This window comes from Dipodomys merriami, unplaced genomic scaffold (genome assembly GCF_024711535.1).
Source record: "Dipodomys merriami isolate MVZ:Mamm:240054 unplaced genomic scaffold, mDipMer1.0.p SCAF_128, whole genome shotgun sequence".
Taxonomy (NCBI): domain Eukaryota; kingdom Metazoa; phylum Chordata; class Mammalia; order Rodentia; family Heteromyidae; genus Dipodomys; species Dipodomys merriami.
The window spans coordinates 106,693-134,687 of NW_027202582.1; the positions used below are offsets into that span (position 1 = coordinate 106,693).

Below are 27,995 nucleotides of genomic sequence, written 5' to 3' on the forward strand. Positions count from 1 at the left end.
AGTGCCTGTAACCGCTGCTCGGGGCTTCCAGTCTGCCTTGGACAGGGAGCCCGTTTGCGCAAACGCCAAATAAACTCCTCTTGCTTATTGCAGCTGCTGGTTTGGAGTCTTGGTTCTTGGGGTGCCCTCCTGTTGAAGAAAGCACCCCAGGGGGTCTGGGGTCTTTCAGTGGGGGCTCGTCCGGGATAAGGCGCCCCCAGACCCAAAATTTCAAGACCAGTTGGAGGTAAGGCAGAGCTCTAATTTTCTGTGTTCTCCGTGCTTGTCGTTTTCGTTTTATGTTCTGGGATCCAAATCTGTATTTGGACTAGAGGGAAAAGCAGACGTGCCCAGTACCCTAGTCCCGCCCTGGAACCCTGCTCCAGGGTCATCTGAATCTGTATTTGGGCCAGAGGGAAAAGCAGATGTGCCAGTACCCTGGTCCCGCCCTGGAGTCCTGCTCCAGGGTAGTCTGGAGGAAGGAGGAGATCCAAGTGTCTCTCTGTTCTGGGGAGGTTAGGCACGGCCGGCCACTCCCATCTGTAATTTCCTTCCTCATCTGTATTCACTCGGTTGCCGCGCAGCGTCTGGTTCTGTCTGTTTCTGTTTAGTGTTACTCGTTTTTAATGTGTGTTTTGTATTCTCTATAGAGATGGGACAACAAGTAAGTCCACTCCTAGGACACCCGAGACCTTGTCCTAGTTCGTTTAAAAACAAAAACCGATGGTTCTGCTTTTGTAACTTGCTTGCTTGTCAATTATGAAGCTGCCACTGACCACCTGCGAGTGGCCCCAGTTAGATCTCAGCCTCCGGCCTTGGCTTGGGGGGGTCTGAGCGTGGGAGAGAACCTGTCAGTCTGAGGGGATGGCCGCTGGGGATTTTTCTTTTCCCTTGCCCCAAGATGACTGGGAATTCTCCACCACCTTGGAAGGCCCCTGGGTCAACGTCTGCAGGAATCTAAGAGAAAAATCCTCCGGAGGTGAGTGGGGGGGTTGAGTCCCCTGATAAGTGAATGGTGGTGAGATGTCGCCCCATTCACTGAGACCTGATTTTGTCTTCGTGGCCACTTGTTTGTCTTGTTTACTTTAGTGTGTGTGTTTGTTCTATGGGGTAGGAAAGTTCTGGGTGAGTGTGGCAGGCTCACTCAGCAGACTCTGGATTCAGCTTGCTGAGTGGGAGCAGCACAGAGTTCCAGTAGGGATAAACTGGGTCTCATTAGTCCCCAACTCAGCCTTTGGTTCTTGTCTAGTTCTGTTTTACAATTGGTACCAGTTTTAAATGTGGATCCTTGGTTTTTGTGTTTATCTGTGTTTTTGTTATTTATTTGAACATCTCTGGGGGAATAAAAGTTCCAGCCTCCCACTGGGCTTGGTCACAAACCTGCTAAGTCTGCCCCTTGTGTTACAGCAGCCAAGAGGCAGGGCATGGACAAGCCTCAGGCTGCACCTTCTCCCAGCGGAGGCTGCCAGCAGGGAGGGTGTAGAAGGCTGTGTGCCTAGTTTGGACTTTTTCAGCTAGTCCTGACAATGTAACAATTTGTAAAGTGCCCTTGTCTAAAATTGGATTTAAAAAAATCTGGCCAGTTTAGTTTTAGGTGACCCCCTCCCCCAGCCCTCCTCCAACAGAAGGGATTCAAAAGACTAATTAGTGAATTGCCTTGCTAGACAAGCAAGCTCTGGGAAAATGAAGCCCAACAAAGGTACCTAGTTTAAAAGAAATACTGTCTTAAATTTTTGTTTAAAAACTTTAAAAGGTGTACGTACGACTGATTTTGGTTTTTGCGCGCTTTAAGATCTGTGTAAGTGTTTTGTGTGTGTCTGTGAACGTGTTCAAAGATAAGAATTGTCAGCATGCTGTAACAATTGGGTGAGTTTAAATTTAAAATTCAAAAGGTTATGAGGTTTGGACATTACCAAAATTTTTTTTTTTAAATCTTCGCATTGTTTTAAATGGCTTTTTAAAGTTTCTTTAACTTGCAAATTAGAAAATCTGGTATTTAAAAACTAATATTTTAAAATGCATAAGACTATACTGTAATCAAGTTATCTGGCTTAACACAAATGCATTGGCTGTTTGGGATAAATATTAGAAATTTAAATGTAAAGGTTAGTTTAACACCGTCAAAGATGTTACTTGTTCTGTCTATCTAATACTGTGTATTTCATTCGAGAACCAAGAGATAAGAAAGGAAAAACTAGAAGCCAACAGAAGACCTATCTTTAGGGGTGAGGGGTGAACAAGCAAAAGTGCACTTCAGCTGGTCATGCATGATGGGACAGGCCCTGGGAGGAGTCCACGCATGGTAAAAGAGGGTAGGCTGGCACAAATGCCAGCCTAAAGAGTCAGATTGGGTATGTGCCCATTCCATAGAAGGGGCTGAGTGGCCCATCTTTGTTCTCTCTTTTCCCTGCAGACAGACACTGAAAACATGATGGTTAAAATTGAGTGATGTGATGATCTGATTAGTATTGCTAAAACTTCCCCTTGGATGTGTTAACATTAAAATTAGGAAGGCCTTAAAAAGAGGGTTAAAAGTTATTTATATAATGTGGCTTACTTTCAATTATGTTCTACAATTAGGATTTTTTAAAAGTTATAAAGGTGTTAAGTCTAGCTTTGTGGTATAGTGATGGTGACTGTAATTCTTGCATTAAGGAAAAATTGTCATTTGAGTTTAAAAATTTTAATGTGTGTCTGTTTTAAAACAAGCAACCAAGAGGCAATGAGTGACACTTGGCCTCAAGATTTCAAGGGATCTTTTCAAAATGCAAATGAAAACTAAAGTATAAAATATTAAAGGTGATTAATAAGAGGTTTTAAAAAAGTTAAAAATGGATTTTTGGATATAAAGTTTAAATGTAAAATTGTTCTTGACATTGGCCTCAATGTGCACAAAGGAAAAATTAGGATTACCAAAATAATTGCTATTCTAGTTCGCTCTTATAAGTTTTTTTAAGTTTCCAGCAAGCCCAGAGCAAAGCACAGAGGATTCTTACAAGTTGTCAGATGTAACTTTGACTCTTAATAAGTTTCAGGTAAGAGCATGCTTAAAAGCTACTTCTATGTTGACCACCTTGTTGCTTTTAATTGGAGTAAAGTGGCCTCTTATAAGACTCATTGATCTGCAAACTGGTTCAAAGCCAGCCCGGGCAGAAAAAGGTTCCTGTGAGACTGTCACCTCTATTCAGCCAGCAGCAGAGTGCTAGCCCTGGACTAAAGAGTCAGGAGACAGTACTCAAGCCGCAAGCTCGAGACTCACAGTGGCAGAGTACTAGCCCTGGACTGAAGAGTTAGGGGACAGCATTCAAGCCCCGAGTCTGGGACTCAAAGTGGCAGAGAGCTAGCCTTGAGCTGTAGAGCTGAGGGATAGTGCTCAGGCCCCGAGTTCAAGTCCAGCAACCAGCTAAAGGGAAATGCCAATGAGGCATTTATCCCAATGTGGAAAAGACACTCCTGGGACAAAAGCAATGGAGGAGCATCCAGAGGCAGTAAGCCACTGCTTGGATGACAGAAATGTCAGATCCTAGAGTCATTTGTGCGTGGCCCTTCAAAACAGGTCAGAGCCGGGAGGTCATAGAAAGATAGTTTGGAAGCATGCCTAATGTTCATGACTACCTTGTAAGGGACAGGAACCTGCCAGTCCTCTGTGATAGTAAAAAGCTAATGTTATAAAATGTGGGGGATAGTTTAAATCTCAACCCCTTTATGTACCAAAAGCTCTAATTGGCAGTAATATTGAGCTGACACCAGCTACATGAAATTCATCTGCTCAGGAAAAAGTTTGTAAACCTGAGAGAGTGTTTCTATTGATATCTGTCTCAAGGCCAGCAAAGGTAATTTAGGCATTGTAGGGATCATTAGAGATCACATCCCTAAGCCATCTAGGAAGATGCTTTTGCAAACCAGAGTGCTAAACAAGCTACACTGCTGTAGCCAGAGAAAAGGTCTGTGCAGTTGTCAAAAGTTAAATATTGTTCTTAATGACATCTAACCCTGATGGCCTCTTTGTAAAATAGGCTAAGGTTATAGGTTCCTGGCTAGGTAAGATAAACGCCCCTGAAGTCAGCTTGAAGAAGTTACAGAAGATTGACCTTCGCCCTTCTACCCCCATTTTAAGATCAAGGGTCCAGAGTCAGAAATTTTGGAGAAATGAGCAAAATAGATAAAATAATTTTTTTTTAAAAAAGGCATAAAAAATAGTGTTAACAGTTGTCGATGTGCAAGGTGTGGAGACTGCATCTGTCAGAGATGGTTACAAGACTAAGCCTTCTGAGCATTCTGTGTCTATTTACAAAAATATCTGGTTAGTAAAAAAGTTGTGATTCTGGTAAATTGTCCTGGGCTATTGTTTAAAGATCTTACAAACCAGCAGGATCAAAACCTGCCAAGCCTATGCAATGTATCTTTAACCAGTCTGTGTAGGAATTTACAGCCCAGCATGAGGTGTGACAGTCCCTTGGAGCCACTGAGAGACCCTGCTGTTGCTGCTGCTGCTGCTGCTGCATACCCTAATGGGTAAAGTTCAACGATGGCCTGACAGCCACCTGGAACTCCTGCCTGATTCCATCACCTGAGTCTGCTTCCTGGTTGACTGCTGCTAAATCTAAGAACTTGTGGGACATTCTTTTGGGTGATATCCAGAAACCCTCTCTTCCCACAGTGGATATTGGGGACAAGGATATCACTGGCTTGCTTGCCTTAGGCACTTCAGTGCATAGTGACTGGAAATCCACTCTATGGTCACAGCCTAGTTTGGCTCTGGTATGGTGATAACCTGAGTGTGTTATCAATGGAAGTAATAAACTGAAAAGGAAAGGGGTAGTAAAGAAAGCCTTGGGAAAGGAATTGGGGAAAAATTGGTATCCCCTTTGGATAAAAAAAGGATTTAAAAAGTAAGGATTGTCTTTAAGACAAACCTCAGAAAGTTGAAGTATGTAGCAAATGGTATGAGTATGTCTTGCACCTCTACCCCCCGGGTTATATACCATGACTCCCGATCCTTCGAAGAACTGGCGGAAGGCCTGCCCCCCCCCCCCCCCCCCCCCCCGCAGATACAAAAGAGAACCCATCAGTGTAACATTAGCTGTCCTCTTGGGATTCGGGACCGCCGCAGGTATTGTGGGAGTAGGAGTAGGATGGGCCGCATATGTGGAAGGTCAACAAAGCCTAAGACAACTAAAAGCTGCCTTGAACCAGAAAAAGCTATACAAAACTCAGTCACAGCAGTAACAGATTCCCTCACCTCCCTATCAGAGGTAGTACTTCAAAACTGTAGAGGTTTAGACTTAGTCTCTATCAAGGATGGTGGGTTGAGCGCAGCCCTAAAAGAAGAATGCTGTTTTTATACTGATCATACTGGGATAGCGCACGACTCCATGGCTGAACTCCAAAGCGTTTAGACACTCGAAATTGGGACAAGATTGAGCAAGGTAGCTGGTTTGCGAGTTGGTGGTCTAAATCCCCCAGGCTCACTACACTGCTGTTGGCAGTAGCAGGACCTGTCATTATTTTATTGTTGCTTCTCACCTTTGGTCCTTGCATCATTAACAAGGTATTGCAGTTCATTCGTAAAAGGCTGTCCGTCATACAAGCCATCATATTAACTCAACAATACCAAGTGTTACAGGCAAGTGACACACTTGCAAATGAGATAATAGCCCCTAAATTTTAAGATTAAAATTAGCCCAAAGAAAAAAACGGGGGAATGAAAGATTAAAAATTAGAGTTACATTTTTACAAATGCTAACTGCTGGTTTTGCTTCTGTAAACTTGCTAGCACTGACCCTTCCCCTCCCTGGAGATATATAAAAAGCTTCAGAGTCTAGGAGTCTAGGTGTTGGCCCTGGGACAAGCTCTATAGTCGTAAATAAAGAGCTAACAAATAAATTCCCCAAATGGCCAAATGGGACCCAAGATAAGGAACAAAGAGTATGTTCCTCGGCATTCCTGTGCAGAAATTCCCTGTTTAGGGGGCTCAAGATAAGGGCCATCTGGTGGGCTCTGCAGACTAGGCCAAATTGTTAATCAATCACAAACCTGTAACACTGTAAATCTCCTAACCCTTATCTCCCAGAGTGCCTACCTCCGTCTGCACTAATTGTCTTATTACAAAGAGTGTTATAAACTTCCCCGTGTAGTAAACTGAGCCAATCCCGGGGAACCTGGGGTCTTATGCTAATCCTGGGGCTTTTGTCTTTAAAAGTGCCTGTAACCGCTGCTCGGGGCTTCCAGTCTGCCTTGGACAGGGAGCCCGTTTGCGCAAACGCCAAATAAACTCCTCTTATTGCAGCTGCTGGTTTGGAGTCTTGGTTCTTGGGGTGCCCTCCCGTTGAAGAAAGCACCCCAGGGGATCTGGGGTCTTTCAGTAGTATCACTGGATCGTAGGATAATTCTATGTTTAATTTTTTGAGGACTCTACAAACTGTTTCCCAGAGTTGTTACACCAGTTTACATTCCTACCAACAATGTATTAGGGTTCCTTTTATCCCACCTCCATGCCAGCACTTGGTTTTGTTCTTGATGATGGCCATTCTAACTGGGAACAAATGGAAACTTGGTGTTGTTTTGGTTTGCATTTCTCAACAGAAAGAATTATACCTTGAGATTGTTTTCATGAGCTCTTTTTAATAAAATTCAGTCCTTTCAAAATATTTTCTGCCATTTAAGGAATTTTAAAAATTATTTAAAAATTTTAAAGCTCTTCCTTTTGAGTTTTTTTTGGGGGGGAGGAGGGGTCCATCGTGGGGATTGAACTCTGGGCCTGGGCGCTGTCTCTGAGCTCTTCAGCTCAAGGTGAGCACTCTACCGCTTGAACCACAGCACCACTTCCAGTTTTCTAGTAGTTTATTGGAGATAAATGTTAGGTTTTTAAAAAGAGGTAGCCAAGTAAGAACAGCACCACGCATGCACACGGTATTCAGGTAAATGGTAGGTTTATTCATCATTCTGACTGGCACCAGGCCATCTTGCCCTTCCACATGTTTGGGAAAGGCCTGGGAAAGAGCTGGGAAAGAGAGAGAGCTGGGAAAGAGCTAGAGCTGGAAAAGAAAGAGCTGGGAAAGGGATAGCTGGGAAAGAGAGCCTCTGGGCCTGGGCTAGGCCTGATCTAGGGTATGGGTGGAGAAAGGTGTGGCCACTTCAAATTCAGATGTGACCTCAGCAGATGCAGATGTAACCTCTTCTAGGTGTGCCAGTTGCCTAGGAAACCTAGGTACTGGGTGGAGACTTTGCTGCGAGGAGGGTGGGGTCTGCTGGCCATCCAGGAGGGGACCTTACAATAAGAGTCTCAGACTTTTCAGCCCCGGCTGACTTTTAACCATGACCCTCAGAGCTCAACCTCCTAACTACCTAGGATTACATTCGTGAGCCACGGGTGCCTGGCTACTTTTGAGTCTTATAAATTGTGTATTTTGTGAAAGACTACATATCAATAGTTGGTCTGTCCTGGTTTGTTACAGGGAACCTAGAGATCCATGTCCACAGGTGAATGTGAAACATTGCTCAGGACACAATTATTTTGCAGAAAGTTGATCTTTAACAGATAAAATTAGAGAAAGCCAACCAGTCGAACATTTCTGTGAGTTCAAAAAATAATCACAAGAGGATACTCATTCTACCACCTGGCTACAGAAGTGAAAGGAAGTTGGTTCAGGACCAACCTCCCGTCATGTATCCTGTGAAATGGCACTAATTTTCCTTAAGCAGTCTAGATTTTATACTTTTGCCTCCCACTGGAGATATTTATTTAGCCCCAATGGCCTTGCAGGAAATTCTGGATCAAGTTGGAGCCTGGGAAGATTCCAGATCCTTCAGTTGGCTTTCCTTATGATGTGTGATTTCCTGGCCGTCATTCATATTCCCTTGGAGAACTTCACGGCAGCCGTGCCTGAGCACCGCTGCTGGGTGCGCATCCTCGACAATGGCACGCTCTCTGACAATGGCACTGGGCTCCTCAGCCAGGAGGACCTCCTGAGAATCTCCATCCCACTCGACTCCAACCTCAGGCCAGAGAAGTGCCGGCGCTTTGTCCATCCCCAATGGCAGCTCCTCCAACTGAACAGCACCTTCTGGAACCTGAGTGAGGCAGAAACAGAGCCCTGTATGGACGGCTGGGTGTATGACAGCAGCTCCTTCGTCTCCACCATCGTGACCAAGGTAGGAAGCTTCATTTTCCAGTTAGGAGTTCAGGATTTGGGTGTTTAGAAATAACACAAATCCTTCCCACACTTTAAGGTGAATCTTCTTTCTTTTAGCCAATACTTTATTAAATCTTTATTAAATATAAGACACATATACAATGAGTCTAATGAATTTGACAGTAGATAGTAAATAGACACTATTAATACAGTGCATAAGCGACTCATGGTTTCATTATAAATGTTAGACTCAGTCCATGTTACACAAATGTGTTTATACATTAGCAACTTCCTGGAGATTGAGCAAATTTACATGCTCACAAAGTTCTTTTAGGAGAATTATCTGGAGGATCTACTGTGATAGTCAGGATTCAGAAAATGCTTTAAGGTCCCCCAGTGGTTTCAACAAGGATTAAAGGGGATCATTTCCATAGTAAACCTATTCATTTAAAGGAAGTTTGCCGGAGACAGTTAAGTTTTAACCTAAATGAGAGAAGTCTTGTTAGGTTGAAAAAGGAAATGTGTAGGTCATGTTAGGCAGATTTGCTCAGATTACACTGAAAGACTATAAGCTCTGTTGTGCTCATTTCCTTCTCTTTCAGTGGGACCTGGTGTGTGAATTTCAGTTACTAACTTCAATAAGTAAATTCATATTGACACTTGGGATTTTGTTGGGAAACACACTATGTGGCCATTTAACAGACAGGTGAGTTTCTGGTTCACAGTACTCTCTGTTAGAGGACATGAAGATCTTACATGAAGCTGGGCACTGATGGTTCATGCCTGTAATCCTAGCTACTCAGGAGGATGAGATATGAGGATGACAATTCAAAGAGAGTCCAGGCAGGAATGTCTGTGAGACTTATCTTCAATAAACTACTTAGAAAAAGCCAGAAGTGGTGCTATGGCTCAAGTAGTAGTGTGCTAACCATCAGAAAAGAAACTCAGAGACAGTGTCCAGGCCCTCAGTTCATGAATAAGCCAAAAAAAGGAAATCTTAAATGCACACATTGGAGAAGCTTCAACTCAGTAAATTTGTCTGTCAGAAGTTCTTATATTAAAAAAAATCAGCCTGCCAAAAATGTCTTTGAACATTCAAAGAAACACGTGTCAAAAATTTAGATGAACATGATCAGAAGGACAAAAGGCTTTAGTGCCCACAATGACAAGGAGTAGTCTGCAGAATAAGGCTGGTAAAGTCACGAGCAATATAGAATGCTATATCTTTGCACAATAGGAAACACACACACACAGACACACACACACACAGAGAAAACTATGTGAAAGACAGAGGATCAACATTCCCAAATCTTTGTAGCATATTAATCAAATGTTTTCAAAAACAACCAGATCACAATGTATAAAGAAGAAAAACAGTCCACTCAAAGAAAACTATGCCCCAAGGTGTCTGAAGAAGCACAGACATCCAACTTCTTAGAGAAACATTTCCAAACAAGTATTTTAAGCATATTCAAAAAGATAAGCTAGAAGATGTATGAAGACATAACAATGTATGAAAAGTAGTAATATCAATACTAAGGGAGGAATTGTAGAGAGGCATATACTAGAATCTGAGATTAAAACTTGAAATAAATAGATTAAAATTATCACTAGAGAGATTCAGTGGAAGCTGAGAACCAGTATAAGAATCCATGGATAGACATGAAAAAACAAAGCAGTAGAAATGATCAAGCAGTTAATGTCGGGTGCTGCTGTCTCACACCTGTAATCCTAGCTACTCAGGAGGCTGAAATCTGAGGATCATGGTTCAAAGCCAGCCTGGGCAGGAAAGTCCATGAGACTTATCTTCCGTAAACTACTCAGAAAAAGCCAAAGTGGTATTGTGTGGTTCAAGTGGTAGAGCACTAGCCTTGAGAAAAAGGATCTCAGGGACAGTGTACAGGCCCTGATTTCAAGACTCAGGACTGACCAAAAAAAAGGAACAGAAAAGAAGGCTAATCCACGAAAGAAGGTTAAAGGTGGCTAGCACAAAAAGGAGTCAGGGATGGCATGAGGCTGACCTACATATATGATATGATAATCTCAGAAGAAGAGAGAAATGGATAGAGATTTGAAGAAAATGCGCCCTATCAGTGGGAAACCACAAATAAATCCAAAGACGCTCAATAAAATCTAAGTAGATAATGTCTGTATCCTACACTGAGATATATCATAAGCAAAAAAATATTAGAAATTAAATGTAGAATCTTGAATGAGGAATAAAATGCTTATATAATAAATTGTTGGCTGAATTTCCTTTTCACCTAACATAGCCTTCCAGCATCCTCCTCTCAAGAAGGAGTTCGTCTAGTGTTTTCCCTATGCTGTTCTAAATTAATGTGTAGTTTCTCAAGTATAGCTTGCTTGCTTGCTTTTTTATAACAGTACTGGGATTTGAGTTCAGGGCCTGAATATTATCCCTGAGCATTATTTTTGCTCAAGGGTTAGTGCTCTACTCTTGAGTCACACCTCCACTTCTGGCTTTTTAAAGTTCAGTGGAGATAGGCTCATGGACCTTCCTGGCTGGATAGGCTTTGAACTGTGATTCTCAGATCTCAGCCTCTTGAGCAGCCATAAGTATAGGTATAAGTCATCGACATGCGAATCTATACATATTTGCATTTTGACTGAAACTGTTTTGTGACTTCCTATAAGTCTATGAAAGTCAGAACTCCATGTTCCTTTCTTTTTTCTACAGACTTTCCCTGTTATATTTCTTCATTCCTCATCTTGTTTAGTGTTTTCCTCTGCAGATTTTCTGAGCATTCTTTGCTGTGCACTGAGACTTTCTTCCTTCCTGTTGTTGAAAGTGGCATGTTGTTCACGACCAAGAAATCCAAATTCAGCAGAGGATGATTCTGATGCCACTCATAAGAAAAAATCCCATGTGTTGTTTCACCAGTGTTCCCATTGCTGTGGTCAAGAAATGTACAGTCCTAGAGTTCCACATCTGATTTTGATACTTTATTGTGTGGACAAAATGATAGGCTAAGTCCATGTATTTAAGTACCTGTATTAAATGGATTAGAAGTTTCAGTATTATAACTTTTCTCCGATGGTGTAAATACGTAGTTAAACTACTGTTTACCAATGGGAGAAGCACCTTTCATATACACAGCTCATGTTTACAAATATGGACACAGGCACTATTTTTGCAATTTAAATTTGAACTTCTTTCAGCCTCCTCTATTTTACCTGCCAGTACTGTTTGTTCTGTTTCTGAAGTCACACAAAGAAATGAATGAGGAGAGTACAATTCAGATTTGAGCAAGAATAAAAACAAATTTCTTGAGTCTCTCATCCCAGGATCCCTTAAGAAAGAGGAAGAAACCTCAAACCTGTGTATAGAGCCTCACTTTGGAAAAGCCTCTGGGAATGGATCAGGCATCAGCCATTCCTAAGGGTTTTAACACTCATTAGAATCCTCTCCCTCTGTGGTCTACATGACCTCAAGCTCTAAGTGCTGCAGAACCACACTCCCCTACACCTAGGCGACCACACCTTTCTACTGTCTCCATCCCTCTAAGGTCCTATGGAACCAGGCCCTCTATGTCTTAAGAGACTTTTCCCCTTCTCCTTCCCACAGAGCCATGCCCCTATGTCTTACAAGGCTTCTTCCCTCTACATTCTATATGAATACTCCCTTTCACCTTCTATGGAACTCCCACCGCCCACATCCTCACCAGACTCCCTGCTTGAGCATCTGGTTCCATTGGGGTGCCACCGGTCATGCTCCAGCCAGGACACTCTCTTGGGATGTCTCCTTCTCTCTTTAGATGTTCTACTCAAGCCAAAATGTCTTATAGGGTAGAAAATTAGTCTTACTGGCCCAGTCTTTTGGCTTTTGCCTTCTAGAATGGAACACAGGCTGGATCCCAGGGCCCCCCCACCCCCTCTAGGTTCCCTCTCAAAGGCTAGCAATTTGGGATTGGAAATCAGATCTAAAATCAAAAGAAAAGTATCTGCTTAGAAACGTAGTCTCAGTATCAAATGGACAATATCAAACAAACAAACACACAAAAATCTAAACTGCTTTGAAATTTGGCCTAAGTACCAATTGAATGAATGCAATCACTGACCCAATAGGTGCCAGGGACTCATGCCTGTAATCCTAGCTACTCAGGAGGCTGTGATCTGAGGATGATGATTCAAATCTAGCCCAGGCAGGAAAGACCATGAGACACTTATCTCCAGTAAACTACTCAGAAAAATCCAAGTGGCACTGTGGGTCAAAGTGGTAGAATACTAGCCTTGAGCAAAAGAATCTCAGGGAGAGCTCAAAGGCCCTGAGTTCAAGCCCAAGGCCACCAAAAATAAAAATAAAAAAAGTAGGGTATAAACAGTGTCAGCTGAAGGATGTGTCAAATACAATTAGCCAGGTCTCCCAGGATTATCTCTCCTAAGCCAGCATAACACAAGAAAGAGCCATCCGCATGGCTTGGAGAATTGTGGTTCATAGCTAGGCAGGCAAGAAGGTCCATGACACACATCTCCAATTAACCAACAAAAAGTCAGATGTGATTCAAGTAGCTTAGCATTAGCCTTGAACAACAACAAAGCCATTGCTGTTGGTTATTTCTGATTATTTGTAGTGTTAAGAGACTTTGTGTTTCTTTGTGCAACAGCTGTTCCAGTTCCCACCATCTAAGCTTTGTCTTTTCCTCAGGTTTGGAAGGAGGCTAATTATGATCATCTGTGTGCTGAATTTGGCCATTGCTGACACATGCGCAGCCTTTGCTCCCACCTTCCTCCTTTACTCTGTCCTGCGCTTTCTGGCTGATGTGTCCATCACAGTCATCCTAACAAACAGTATGGTGCTCGGTAAGTACGTCTTCCCACCATGTGCATTTTCCTCACCTTGAATGTGAACTTAATACTCTACTTTGGTTTGAGATGAAAATTCACTTGTGTTGTCTTTCAGGTGTAGAATGGACAGGACGCAAATTCCAAGCCATGACGGTGCTCTTATTATTATGTTCAACTGGCTTAGGACAAGCATTGTTGGGAGGCCTGGCTTATTTTGTTCGAAATTGGCAGATCCTTCAGCTTGAGCTGTCTATACCTGTCTTCTTCTTACTTCCATTCTCAAGGTATTAGCTGTCTTTTGGAAGAGATCTTGAATGAAGGACATAAGAAATTCTTTTGGATCCTTGATCAACTTCTGATATTGTGCTCTCCTTATTCATAGCAATGTGTGACTTGAGCAACGGGACAAACAGTGTTGTTAGGTAAAATTGAGGAAATTGAATTATGTTTGAAGTTACTATGTCAGCAAATTACAACAGATGCAGTCATACTAAAAATTATTTATGAGATGAAATTGCTGTTTAAAGGAAGGTTCTAGGACTAAGACTGTGGCTTAGTGGTAGAGTGCTTGCCTAGCATTTATAAGGCCCTGGGTTCAGTAGTAAAAAATTATACCTGAAACCTGCCCAGTCATTGAAAATATGTCAACTGAAAAACTTAGTGGATATAAAAACTTCCAATCTAATATGGACAAAAATGCACATCACAAAGCAGAAAAAATTAGAAATATGAAAAATTGTCAACATGAAGCCTTCAAAAGTCAACCAACTCACAATAATGCCAGGGAAGTGATAGTATCCAAGACTAAAAGTTCACAAGAATGATTAAAAGAAATGAAATGATCAAAAGAAATGAAAGAGCATCCAAATAAACATCTGAATGAATCAAAAGAGAACATGAATAAATAATTCCTTGAAAGAAGGAAAACAAATCATCTACAAAATGAATGTAATAAAGTAATAATTCTGAAACAGCTTCAAATTTGTCTTATGAAGACAAATAAGAAACCCATTTAAGAGCCTCCATACAAATTGGATCAGAAGAATACAGATTTCCAGGTCTTGTAGATAAGTTGGTACCTTGAGGTCATTGGACAACAATAAAGAAAAACACACAACATACAAGAACTCCATTTAAAGGCCAAACAACAAATCATGAGCATATAACAAGGAGAAGATGTGCAAGTTGAAACCATAGAACACACTTAATAAAACCATTCGAAGACATTCTACCAGTTTTGGGTAGGATGGTTATCAATGGGCAAAGGGCTTTTAGGACAACAAACAGACATGACAAGAAAAGAACTTCACATATCATAGTATAATTAAAGGTGTTACATAAACAAAACAAGGAAATAATATTGTGGGCTTCAAGAAAAGAAATGTTGAAGTTAGGCGCCGGTGGCAAACGCCTGTAATCCTAACTACTGAGGAGGCTGAGATCCGAGGATCACAGTTCAAAGCCAGCCCAGGTAGGAAAGTCCATGAGACTCTTATCTCTAGTAAACCACTCTGAAATCCAGAAGTGGCACTGTAGCAAAAGGGGTAGAGCATTCGCCTTGAGCTGAAGAGCTGAGGGACAGCATACAGGTTCAGAGTTCTAGCCCCACAATCAACAAAAAAAAAAAAGAAAGAAAGAAAAAGAATGTCAAGTTATTATATAAATGAAGTTCACAGTTATGAATGCCTTCAGTAAAAATTCAGGGAAATCAGGAATAACCTGTTGAAGAAACTCAATGTCTTGGGAAAACAAGAACAGACCAGTTCCAAAATTAGTAGAAATATAGAAAGAATCATGATCAGAGATAAAATTAATGAAATGGAAGCAATAAATATGTGAAGGGACAGATGAAACACCATTTTGGTTCTTTGACAGACCCTTGTGCAAAGTGACCACAAGAAAAATGAGAAAACACATAAAAAAATTGGAGACAAAAATGCTGTGGCTCATGCCTCTAATCTTAGCTACTCAGGAGGCTGAGATCTGAGCATCACGGTTCAAAGCCAGCCTGGGCAGGAAAAACCATGAGACTTTTATCTCCAATACAACACCAGAAAACCGGGCTCAAGCAGTAGAGTGCTAGCCTTGAGCTGAAGAGTTGAGGGACAGTGCCCATGCCCAGAGCTCAAGTTCCATGACCACCACCAACAACAACAACAAAAAGATCAATTTCTAGATGCATATGGCATAACCAAAATTAAACTAATGAACCTAAATGGATCATTAATGAGCAAGAATTATCAAAGAGTGAAAAAAAAACTCCCAACAAATTAAAGCCCAAGTGAATAGAGTCACTATTTCATTGTATGCACTCATTAAAAAACTAACATCAATATTCCCCAAACTATTTCATAAAATACAAATTATTACCTTCAAGTTTATTTTACAAATTTTATATTGCTCTGATTCAAATAGATAAGAGCATAAAACAAAAGAAATACTACAGGGAAATGTCCATGATCAGTATAGATGAAAACTTGTCAATAAAATTCTTGTAGCTAGGTACCAGTGGCCCATGACTGTCATCCTAGCCAATCAAGAGGCTGAGATCTGAGGGCTGAGGTTCCAAGCCATCCCAGGCAGGAAAGCTGTGAGACTCTTATCTCTAATTAACCACCAAATAGTCAGGGTTCAAGTGGCAGAGCCCTAGTCTTGAGCAAACATGCTAAAGGGTAGTACCCCTGAGTTCAAGCCTTAGTACTGGCACACAAAAAAATTCTTGCAAACCAAATTGAGAAACAATTTACAACATGATAAATTGTCATCAAATAGGCTTCATTTCAAAATGTAAGAATGGCTAGATAAATTTGAATTGATAAATATAATAAAGGGCATAATCAAATGCATTGTAACATTGGTATCTCCACTTGGGAAAAAAGCCTCTGACAAAATCTAATATCCTTTTCTGAAAGAATCCCCAAAGAGAGTAGAAATATAGTTTCGCCTTCAATATACTAAAAGCAATGCATGATAGACCTATAATCAATAAAATCAAATCCTCTAAAACCAGGAATGAAATAATCATGACCTCCAGGCATTGGTGGCTCACACTTGTAATCCTAACTAGCTACTCAGGAGGCTAAGATCTGAAGATCCAAGTTCAAAGCCAGCCCAGGCAGGAAAGTCCATGAGACTTCCTTCCAATTAACCACCAGAAAACCAGAAGAGGTGCTATAGCTCAAAATGGTAGAGTGCTATCCTTGAGGAAAAAAAGCTCAGACACAGCACTCAGGCCTTGAGTTCAAGTCACAGGACAGGTGTACACACACACACACACACACACACACACACACACACACACACACACACACACACATAAACAAAACAAAAAGATGCTGGACATAAATGGCTCATCCCTTTAATCTTAGTTACTCAGGAGACTAAGATCTATGGATTGTGATTCAAAACCAGCCCAGTCTATGAGACTTTTTATCTACAAGTAATCATCCAAATGCCAGAAGTGGAGCTGTAACGTAAGTGGTAGAGCACTAGCTGTGAACAAAGAAGCTCAAGAACAACACCCAGGCTTTTATTTCAAGCTTTAGGACTCTCTCTCTCTCTATGTCTCTGTCTCTCTGTCTCTCTGTCTCTCTGTCTCTCTCTCTCTCTCTCTCTCTCTCTCTCTCTCTCTCTCACACACACACACACACACATAGTAGATTAAAGATGTTAATGTAAACCCTTAAATTTGAAACTACTAGAGGAAAACATAAAGAACCTGCTTTAAGATAAATTACAATTCAAATATAAATTCAGATAATTACAATGCAAACAATGGTCTTTCCTTTTAATTAGTTGAAATCTATCATCTGAAATACTTTAATATCTCAATTTTTAATTGAGTAAACAATACAAAATAACCCCAGCATACCTTGATATGTTATTCTGATATTGGATGTGTTTGAAGGCCGGACTCATATTCTCTGGAGCCAACAGATGGCCCAGGTTTAAGGTTTCCTTGGAGCCCATTCTCAAAATAATAATAATAATAATAATAGCAGTCGAGGGCTTTCACGCCCAGATGTAGAAGATACCACCACGACTCCTCCCTAATGAATTTAGGCCCAATACTTTGTTGAAGAGGCTGTTGGGCTACAAGCTAGAAGTGTTTGGTGGTGGTAGGATTCGAACTCAGTGCTTCATGCTTCTTTGGCATACTCCCTTCTTCTGTCTACCACTTGGGCTATCCTCCAACCTGGCTTTTTGAGAATTATCTTCAAGATTCAGTCTCATGGGCTTTTCTTCCTAAGATGCCCAGAAATTATGATCCTGTAAATAAATCTATGACTCCTAAGTAACTAGTATTACTATGCCCAGCTCAAGAAGTCATTCCTGATAGTGTAAAAATCTAATTTAGGATAGTATCTTTTCTTTACAGTGCCTCATCAGATATTCTCTCCATGATTTAACTGTTTTATTTGTAGAGGTGGGATGGCAATGTAGCTAATATTTTGTAGCAAGCATTAACTAATAAGAGCCCTGAGCACTACTAGAAATAGTACTCATATACACTCACATCTGCAATAATAACCCTCAGAAAATTATTCTTTTTTTTCCCCAAACTGAAAGATATAAGGATTTCTACAACAGGCAACAGTAGAAAATCAAGTTTATTTTTCACATCCTTGTACTTAACAAGTGTGTATTGAACACTGGACTATAAAGTTTCATTCTTCATATTTTTCTCTAACATACTCTTCTTTTCGTTATCTTTTCTTTTCTTTTCTTTTCTTTCTTTTTTTTTTTTTGTCAGTCATGGAGCTTGAACTCTGGGCCTGGGTGCTGTCCCTCAGCTCTTCAGCTCAAGGTTAGCGCTCTAACTCTTGAGCCACGTCTAGTCTTCTGGTGGTTTATTGGAGATAAGAATGTTTATTGGAGATAAGTGTATCTTGCCTGGACTGGCTTTAAACTGTGATGCTCAAATTTGAGCCTCCTTCTGTCTCCTGCTTAGTTTTTCCCCTCTGGAGAAATTCCCTGACCTTCCTTTACCCTCTGTGTTACCCTTCTTGCCACTTTTATGCCTGGTGTGTGTGTGTGTGTGTGTGTGTGTGTGTGTGTGTGTGTGTGTGTGTGTGTGTGTGTGTGTGTGTGTGTGTGTGTGTGTGTGTGTGTGTGTGTGTGTGTGTGTGTGTGTGTGTGTGTGTGTGTGTGTGTGTGTGTGTGTGTGTGTGTGTGTGTGTGTGTGTGCGCGCCTGTCCTGAGCTAGTACTCAGAGCCTGGAAACTGTCTTTGAATTATTTTTCACTTAAGGGACTTGTACTCAGGCCTTGAGCTCTGTCCTTGGGCTGTTTTACTCAAGGCTAGCTCTCCACTGCTTTCAGCCACCACTCCACTTCCACTTTTTGAATGGTTAATTGGAGATAAGTGTCTCACAAGGACTTTCCTGCTCTGGCTGTCTTTGATCATGATCCTTAGATCTCAGTTTCCTGAGGAGCTAGGATTACAGATGTGAGCCATGATTTTCCATCTGCCACTTATTTTTTGATGTCTAAATTTTCCCACTGCACAGAAAGGCTTTGCATTGAATTTGTCCTTTGTGAGAGCCTGGTGCTTCCTCTAATGCCCACCAGTTTCTGACAACTGAAGAGTTTCTGTTCTTGTGGTTGAAGGTGGTGAGAGCCACCATGAAGGAGGAGCTAGAGGTGGCAAAGAAAAAAGCTTCTCTGCGCGACCTGCTCCATGCTCCCACCCTGTGTAAGCAGATCTGTCTCTTGGCCTTTGTGAGGTAGGCTTCTCACTGTTCTCATTTCCAGAGGCATGATTTGTATTTCTACTGTTCAATGGCTCAATGTTTGGGAGTGGTCGATTTAGAGCTAAAAGGCAGGGGCAACATGCCCACAATTGCTATGGCTAGGTATACCAAAAAGGTTTTTAGAACACCAATATAAGACTAATTACGTTTATCATGATTACATAAACATGATAACATATTATGTTCATGTTTATGTTTATCATATGACATATTATGCTTGTCACTAGAGATTGTCACTAGATTTTGATTCTGAGTTTTTCTGTTACTTAGTTTCCATTACTCGAGGTTAATTTTTCAACAGGTAAGTGAATATATACAGATATATAGAGATATAGATATTTTAACAAATATTTATATGTATAAGCTTAAGCCATTCACTTAGAACAATATAAAGGAAAAATATCCATCTGGTCCTCAATACTGCCCTTTGCTCTCCAAAATGGTTAACGACAATGAAGGGCTCTATCAGCATACACCTACTTTATGATGATTTTAAAAAAATACTCACTAGTAGCTGGGCATGAGCAACTCAGCATCCTAACAACGCAGGAGGCTGAGACACAGTTCAAAGCCAACCTGGGCACGTTCTTATCTCCAATTAGCCAAAAAGCCAGAAGTAGAGCTGTGGCTGAAGTGTCAAAGCTCCAGCTTTCAGAGAGGAAAGAAAAGGAAAACCCAAGAATAGTGCCCAGGTCCTGAGTTCAAGCTCCCAAACTGGAAAACAATAACAATACTAATAAGCATTATTATATTTATAAAAATGATAACCACTTGCAAGGAAATACTTTGAAAAAAAATTATACCTTCATTGGTTTTCAAAAACTGACTATCTGCACTAATGTTGCTGTAATCAATAGGACATAGTCTGTAAACTTTTTATGTTTTACTCTCTGTTCATTACAGATTTGTAATATACTTGCTCACTTATGGCTTAATGCTCAACCTCCAGAACTTGGGAAGTAATACTTTTCTGCTGATGATTCTCTTTGGTGCCCAGAGCATCACAGCTAATTGTATAACTCTTATTGCACTGAATCACCTGGGCCGTCGAATAAGTCAATTTCTTTTCATGTCCTTTATGGGGACCTTCATTCTGGCTACTGCGTTGGTGCCTCAAGGTAAGGAAAACACACAGAGTAGAAAAGAAATATCTAACCAATTTTCTCAAGGGTTCCTAGATGATGTATTTCTGTAATTGTAAAAATAGAGTTCCAACAATTCCCAGCGACCAATCTAGGCATTTAGCTGACATTCTGACATTCAACAGCAGGGAGAGATTTCCTTCATTACAGCTGATATGTATGTAGGTACAGCTGACATTTCTGCCAGCTTTCCTCTAGGCCAGCAATAGACATATTAGGTCTACATCTTGTATTTTGGTCCTACTAAGACCACACTACACTGTCCCTTCCTCTGTCCAGCTCTGTCTTCTTACTTGCTCTTCATTGACAATTCATATTTCCTAAACTCTGTTTATCCACTTATGAATATCAACACAGGGTACTATTTATGCAAATTCAGTTTGGAGAATTATCTCGTGAGAAAGTAGATACAACTTGTCTTCAAATAAAAAAGAAATACAAGTCACAGTTATGGATCACCTCAGACTACCTTAGAGTCAATTTTACAAAATCAAATGGACATATGTAATGAGAAAGAAAAGTGCAGGTGGTCACCATGTTTTTCTGAACTCACAGAATAGTAGTGTGTTTTGTAAAATCCCAAACTGATGGGCTCAGATCCTTGTACATGTCAGCCTGGATTTCAGTGTGCTGGTTTGCCTCAATAATAACTCCAATGTCTCATGCTCTCCTATTGTGGAGAAAACTATGAAATTTCCCTCCATTTTTTCTAAAATCTGAACTTCTTACTAAAAGAAAGAAAGAAAGAAAGAAAGAAAGAAAGAAAGAAAGAAAGAAAGAAAGAAAGAAAGAAAGAGAGAAAGAAAGAAAGAAGGAGAGAAAGAAAGAAGGAGGGAGAGAAAGAAAGAAGGAGGGAGAGAGACGAAGGGAGACCGCAAAGGAAAGAAGGAAGGGAGGGTGGGCAGAGTCAGTGAGACTTGGAGGGAACTAAAAAGAAGGGGAGATTAAAAGGCCGAGAGAAGGGATATACAAAGAAAGAATAAAGAGAGGGAGGTAACCAAAAAGGAAGGGAGAAAGACAGTGCAAAGGAAGGAAGGGAGGGAAAGAAATGAAAGAAAAGGAAGGATGGTAAATCTGTGGATGTACAAAAATGTAAACCTCCTTTTATAATTAATATAAAGAACTGCAAAATTAAAAAGTTTTCATGTCTATGTTCATCAGAAGTGTTGATCTTTTTGTGTTGTGTTCTTAAACAGTTTTGCTATCAGAATAATAAGTCGCATAATGGGCCGGTAGCTTATTCCCTTCCTATTTTATGAAAGGGACATATCTATTAGCTCTTTAGAGGCTAGTATAAATCTGCAGTGAACCTGCCTAAAAAATTGCTGTTGGTTCCTGTTAAGAATGAAATTGAAACATAATAGCTGTTACCAACAGATAGCAATCTGGACAAATTCCACCTTGTGTTAAATAATAATTTGTAATTGTACTATAAACTTGATTTGTTAATTATTTCCTTTCTGTAATACTTCCAAACTTTCTGGACTTAGAGAACAGCATATGCCAGAGTCCAAAGCTAAATTCCAAATTCACTAGAGACAAACACATCCAAAGAAAAGAGAGAGATTGGATGCATTCCAGTTTGCCATTCCTCACTTTTTATTCTTTGAGATGTTAGTCCTATTCATAAAGTCATGGCCTCTGTTTGCATCTTCAGGTATTTCACTCTAGTAGTTCTAAAGTTTCACAGCAAAGTACAAAAAAGTTTCAGAACCAATTTGAATTGATTTTGTTGTTTGTTTGTTTTTTAGTACCAGTCCTGGGACTTAAACTCAAGGACTGAACACTGTCTCTGACCTTTTGTGCTCAAGGCTAGTAGTGCTCTACCACTTTGAGCCTCAGCTCCACCTCTGGTTTTTGAGTTGTTAATTGGAGATGAGACTCACAGGGATTTTCTGACCCAGGGGTGGCCTTGAATGGCAATCCTCAGATCTCAGCCTCCTGAGTAATCAGGTCTCAAAAAACACAAAATGTTTTGGATGTGGAATAATGGGGCACATGAAAAGGAATTGTTGAGAAAATAAAAACTCCTCGCAGGGAGTCCTGTATAAGTTAAATTACTCTCCTGGTGTAGGATGGGTTGCTAGACCCTTCTATAGACTTCTGTTACAAAGGAATATAGGAGAGGTGCCCTTCCTTTCCCCAATTCTCTTTACAGACCCTGGAGACTGAGGCCCTTCTAGGAAATGGTCAAAGGTCAATTCATAAGCTAATATATCTTGCTAGCTAAGTTGACTAAACATATTCTGTTCTTGGTTATCTCTAAAAGATCCTGGTTGTTGTTGGCAACAATTTTGTGTTTTGTGTTTTGTTTTCTATTTGTGTTGCTTAGTCTTTATTTGTCTAGGGTTAACCACATGATTCTATCATATTGGGCAAAACAATGTCATTTGCCACTGGAGTTCCAGAAAATGTACACAGCCAATTTTTTTTTCTTTTTTTAAAAAATTTTCTTTTTTTGTCAGTCGTGAGGCCTGAACCCAGGGCTTGCTTGGGTGCTGTCCCTGAACTCTTCAGCTCAAGGCTAGCGCTCTACCACTTGAGCCACAGTGCCACTTCCAGCTTTTTCTGCTTATGTGGTGCTATGGAATCAAACCCAAGGCCTCATGCATGCAAGGCAAGCACTCTATCATTGAGCCACCTTCCCAGCCCCAATTTTCAGTTGTAAAACCTAAGTGAGCCTTAAAAGTCTTGTACACAAGTGTGTGTGTATGTGTGTGTGTGTGTGAACATGTTCAATTCTAACATTTTAATGTATACATGTCATGGTGTGATAAAAGTAGTCTTTTCTATCTTTTTCTATGTTTTGTGTGATTAAATTTTTAGGTATTGATAATTCCTGGAATTATTTACTGTTATGAGAAGCAGCCAAACAAGGAGAGTGACTCTTGTGTGGATAGAGCTAAAAGAACAACCAAGCCAAAGAAATAAGCAACCAGAAAGGATAAGAAAGGGGGCTGGGGATGGGCCATGGGATTCAGAACTCACTGCCAGCTTCTGAGTCCTGAGATCCCATTATTTTTGTATTTTTATTTAGTTCAGTACAAACGAGGTGACCACTGGTAGGGGCAGAGACTAGGGTATCAGTGCATCTTTTGAAGTTACAACCATTAAGGAGAAATGTTTTGCATACAAGTGTTAATTGACCCCCGTTATTTTAGGAAGCAGAAGGGAGCAATAAACACTCCAACAGAGACTTTTGTCTCTAAAGTCTTAAACTTTTGGTACCCAAGAAACTCATACTTAGGGTAGAAAGTTGATCCTTTGTTTTGCTTAGACATTTTAAAAAATCTTTCCAGGGCCCAGCTCTCAGCCTTCTGGGTACTGTTTGAGCTGGCCTTCCAAGCTTTGAACTCTTTCCAGGTCTCACAACTCCACTCTAGAGTTCCCTACAAATTGAAGTATGTAGTGTTTAGGGCTTGCATTGTATCCATTTCCCACAGGATGGTCCCTTCTCTTGTGTGTGGGGTCTTTCACATTAGGATATTTTTAGGGACTCATTTCTCCCTGGTCTCGATGCATCATAAATGTGATGTAAAGACATGAGGATTGCAGGAATCTTCATAACTTGGAGGAAACAAAATTCCTTTGTTTGTAAGCAGAAAAGAAGTGTGCAGTTTTGTTTTGTTTTTTAATGTCACTAAGTAGCTTAAAAGCCTATTTCAGTCAGGGGGCACCAGTGGCTCATGCCTATAATCCTAGTTACTCAGAAGGCTGAGGTCTGCCTTATTAAAGTTTCTCATGCTTTCTGGATCTGCCTCTGAAAGGCAACAAGCTCCAAATAGTTGAAGAAGCTCAATCTGAAGCTTTAGCAGTGATTCTTGACAAGTGAGCTGTCCAACCCCAAACCCAGTAGGTTGGACTGACAGAAACTTTTTTTTCTTTTTTTTCTGTTGTGGGGCTTGAATTCAGGGCTTGGATGTTGTTGCTGAGCTCCTTTTGCTAAAGGCTAGCACTCTTAACACTTTGAGCCACAGTGCCACTTCCCATTTTCTGGGGGTTAATTTGGAGACAAGGGTCTCAAGGACTTTGCAACCCATAGATCTCAGCCTCCTGAGTAGCTAGGATTACAGGTATGAGCCACCAGTGCCCAGCAGAAACACTTTTTTAAAAAACGAAATACAATCAGAATGAAACAGCATACTACATATTATGTACACCAAGTGAGATTTATCCCAGGCTTTCAAAACAGCTCAACATATGCAAATCAGTAAATATGACCAATGTCATCAACAGATTGAAGAACACAATATAAAGGAGATCTCAGTAGATACAGAAAAAAAGCAATCAGTGAAATTATAATTAAGACTCTCACTAGGATGACATTGTGCCCAAAAAGAAATAGACTCATTACCTGACTTATAAAATAGTAATGCCTCTGTCCGAGGCCCAAACAATAATACAATTATATTTTTTTAATTCTCAATAAATTAGGTACAGAAGGAATACAATGTAGGTAAAGTGAGTGCAGATGAAGCAGAATTTATATAATAAAATACCAATTGAACTTGAAACACTGATAGTTTTTTTTCCCTTAAGATCTGAAATGTGGAAAAGATGAGCACTCACCTCTTTAGCATAAAATGAATATTCATAGCTTGGGTAATTAGGAGAGAAAAGTAAAAATACAAGTTTGGGAAGCAAAAAGTCAAATTGTATTTATTTGTAGATGTAATGTTATATACAACAAAACATAATTTTTTTAAATCTTCTGAGAACTAAAAATCACTACTCTTAAGTGAAAGGACACAAAAAAATCAATCTATAAAAATCAATGCAATTTCTCTACACCAGCAACAACCTACCCAAAGAATGAATCAACAAGGCAACAGCTGTAAAAATATAAGATATTTAGGAATTAACTTGACTAAAAGGTAGCACTTCTATGATAAAATTGGTGAAACACTGATGAATGAAATGAAGAAGATTTTAAAAATATAACTTGTTATTCATGAATTTGAATTACCCCAAAATGTATTGATTTGATCCTAACCCCCTCCAAAGGTTTCCTTGGTTGGAGAAACAACAATAAAATCTAAATTCCAAAGTCTCTACAAAAAATCTATTAAATCAGAGTTAGCTATAATTCAAACACTAGCCTTGAGGGTTATAAAAGCTCATGGACAGGAACAGCAGCTAGACTCTGAGTTCAGTCCCCAGGACCAGCGTGCACACGTGCACATACACACAAAAACGTGCGCACACACACACACACACAAACACACACACACACATGCACACCTTTCAAAGAGTTACTTGTAAAACAATTCTAGCTAATGGAAATATAATTGTTAATAGATGTTTAGTCTTTTTCAATGATATTTTCTACTGTATTTTATCACCAACTCTTTCCAGTCCATTCTGCATTGAATATCATATATACATACAGACATGTAATATACACTCACATGTATATACAAATATAAACAGACATAGATATACATGTGTATAAATACATAGATGTATGCAAAAATATTTATAACAGAATAATTATGTATTTCATTACTTACTAAATTATGAACTTCTTAAAATGTGTCTTAGCCAAGTGCTAGTGGTTCCCACTTGTAATCTTAACTACCCAGAGAGTGAGAGTAGAGAATCATAATCCAGTGTCAGACTGGGTAGAACACTATGAGACAGACTCTTACCTCCAATTAGCCAGAAAAGGCTAGACTGGAAACCATGGCTCAAGTTGAAAAGGACCAGACATGAGCAAGAAAGCAAGGTGAATGGATGAACCTAAAATACATCATAAATGCGGTAAACCAAGCTCAGAGAGACAAATGGTTTTCTCTCATATGTAAAAGCTACATATATCTAAAATATACTGAGCCACACAGTGAGATCAAAGGAGGATATTCTTAGGCGGGGAACACAAGGTACAGAGCCTATGTGCCTCTGATCATATAAAACAATATTTATTGAATGAACTCCAAGAAATGAAAACAAAAGTTTTTTCTTTGTTTTTGTTTTCTTTTTGTCTTGTTTGTTCATTTATCTGTATTTGGGAGGATAAGGGGGAGCACATAAATGGGGGGACAAAGGGTAAACAAATACAGCAGTGGTACTTACTAGATGCTATGTTGAAAATGAACGATACAATTTGTGTGTGGGGACGGGAGGGAAAAACTGGGAGAGAGTGAGGGAAGAGATGACATTGTCCAAAAAGGTATGTACTCTGTACCTGACTTACATGACTGTAATACCTCTGTACATCACCTTTATAATAACAATTAAAGTATTTATATAAAGAAAGCCAACGGTTTGGGAAGGTGACTCAGTGGTAGAGTGCTAGCCTTGCATGCATGAGGCTATGCGTTCGATTCCTCAGTACGACATAAGCAGAAAGAGCCAGAAGTAGTGCTATGGGTCTAGTGGTGGAGCGCTAGCCTTGAGCTGAAGAGCTGAGGGACACAGCCCAGCCCCAGAGGTCAGGCCCCACGACGGACAACAAAAAAAAGAGAGTATGAGTCCCTGAATTTAAGCTCTACACAAAACAAAAAGTGTGTCAGTAACTTACTCTATTAATGCTATTAGAACAGAAACTGAAATTACTATTTGAATCGATTAATAAAAAAAATTCTATGCAGTTAGAATTAGCTAACTTCTGGCATCATCCAATATTACCACATGGGGAGAAACATAATTTCAAAAAAAAATTTTTGATATGGTTTGACCAGATGCAGAAAGTAAGTTATCAATAGGGAAGGAATTTTTTAAATTATGTCTTTATTATCTTTAGTACTATAAAAGGATTCAGGATGTCAGTTCCTCAGTATAATTCATCATGATCAGTAATATTCCTTTCATCATTCTCTCTCATCCCTCTCAACCTCATCCCTCCCCTCAATTTTCCTAGTTTTCTAGAATATGCATTAAATATGATGAATGCATTCTCTCCCACTTCCTGTGTGACTTTATCGACCTCCCTCCCTTTGACCTCTCCCATACACATCTCAAGTATTAGCTGTCTGGTATTCATTGTGTTAGACTGTGAGTTAGTGGTTCTAAAGCGTTCCACCATTTCCATTCTCGAAAATCTAGTTATGTGTTTGCGTACATGTGCATATGATCCCATATGTTTTCCCTTAATATTTACCAATCAGACCTAGCTTCCATATATGAAAAATAATATGCACCCTTTGTTTCTCTGGACCTGACTTACGTCACTCATCATATTTTTTTCAGATCTGTTCATTTTGTTGCAAATGATGTAATATCATTCTTGCTTATGCTTGAGTAAAATTCCACAGCATATATATGCTATCTTTTCTTGATCCATTCATCCATCGAGGGCATCTGGACTTGTTTCCATACCTTGGTTCTCCTGAATAATGCAGCAATGAACATGGTTGTGCATGCTGCTTTCCTGTATCCTTATTTGTAATCTTCTGGCTAAAGGCCCAAGAGTACTGTCAAAGGATCATAGGATAATTCTGTTTAATTTTTTTAGGAATCTCCAAACTGTGTTCCAGAGTGGTTACACCAGTTTACATTCCTACTAACAATGTATTAGGGTTCCTTTTCCCCACCTCCTTGCCAGCATTTGGTTTTGTCTATGTTCTTCATGATGGCCATTCCAAATGGGATGAATGGAAACTCAGTGTTGTTTTTGTTTGCTAATTTCTCAACAGAAAGAATTGTACCTCGAGATTGTTTTCATGAGCTCTTTTTAATAAAATTCAGTCCTTTCAAAACATATTCTGCCATTTAAGAAATATTGAAAATTATTTTAAAATTTACTGGGCGCTGATGGCTCATGTCTGTAATCCTAGCTATTCAGGAGGCTGAGATCACGGTTCAAAGCCAGCCTGGGCACAAAAGTCCATGAGACTTTTATCTCTAATGAGCTACTCAGAAAACTGGAAGTGGCGAAGTAGCTCAAGTGGTAGAGTGCTAGCCTTGAGCTGAAGAGCTCAGGGACAGCACCCAGGCCCAGAGTTCAAGCCAACAAAAAAATAAAAAATAAAAATTTAAAGCACTTCACTTTGGAGTGTTATAAATTATGTATTTGTGAAAGACTACATATCAATAGTTGGTCTGTTCTGGTTTGTTACAGGGAACCTGGAGATCAATATCCACAGGTGAATGTGAAACTTTGCTGAGGACACAAGTATTTTCCAGAAAGTTGATCTTTAACAGATAAAATTAGAGAAAGCTAACCAGTCAAACATTTCTGTG

General features: G+C 40.0%; 1 protein-coding gene across 1 annotated transcript; it reads left to right on the forward strand.

Annotated features, from left to right (window-relative positions):
* The first annotated feature begins 295 nt into the window (after positions 1 to 295).
* On the forward strand, positions 296 to 27,958 carry LOC138824229 (steroid transmembrane transporter SLC22A24-like). The gene is made up of 7 exons (XM_070017906.1): positions 296 to 958; positions 7,745 to 8,133; positions 8,717 to 8,820; positions 12,781 to 12,935; positions 13,036 to 13,204; positions 19,576 to 19,790; positions 27,874 to 27,958. The coding sequence occupies exons 1-7, from the start codon at positions 844 to 846 to the stop codon at positions 27,900 to 27,902; spliced, it is 1,176 nt and encodes a 391-aa protein (XP_069874007.1). The 5' UTR covers positions 296 to 843; the 3' UTR covers positions 27,903 to 27,958.
* The last annotated feature ends 37 nt before the right edge of the window (positions 27,959 to 27,995 follow it).

What these genes read in the sequence shown, in the direction of transcription:
- LOC138824229 (XM_070017906.1), top strand. Translation starts at nt 844, where the DNA reads ATGGCCGCTGGGGATTTTTCTTTTCCCTTGCCCCAAGATGACTGGGAA. An exon ending in TGTGGCCATTTAACAGACAG is followed by an intron (nt 8,821 to 12,780) that starts GTGAGTTTCTGG and finishes TCTTTTCCTCAG; the next exon opens with GTTTGGAAGGAGGCTAATTA. An exon ending in AACAAACAGTATGGTGCTCG is followed by an intron (nt 12,936 to 13,035) that starts GTAAGTACGTCT and finishes GTTGTCTTTCAG; the next exon opens with GTGTAGAATGGACAGGACGC.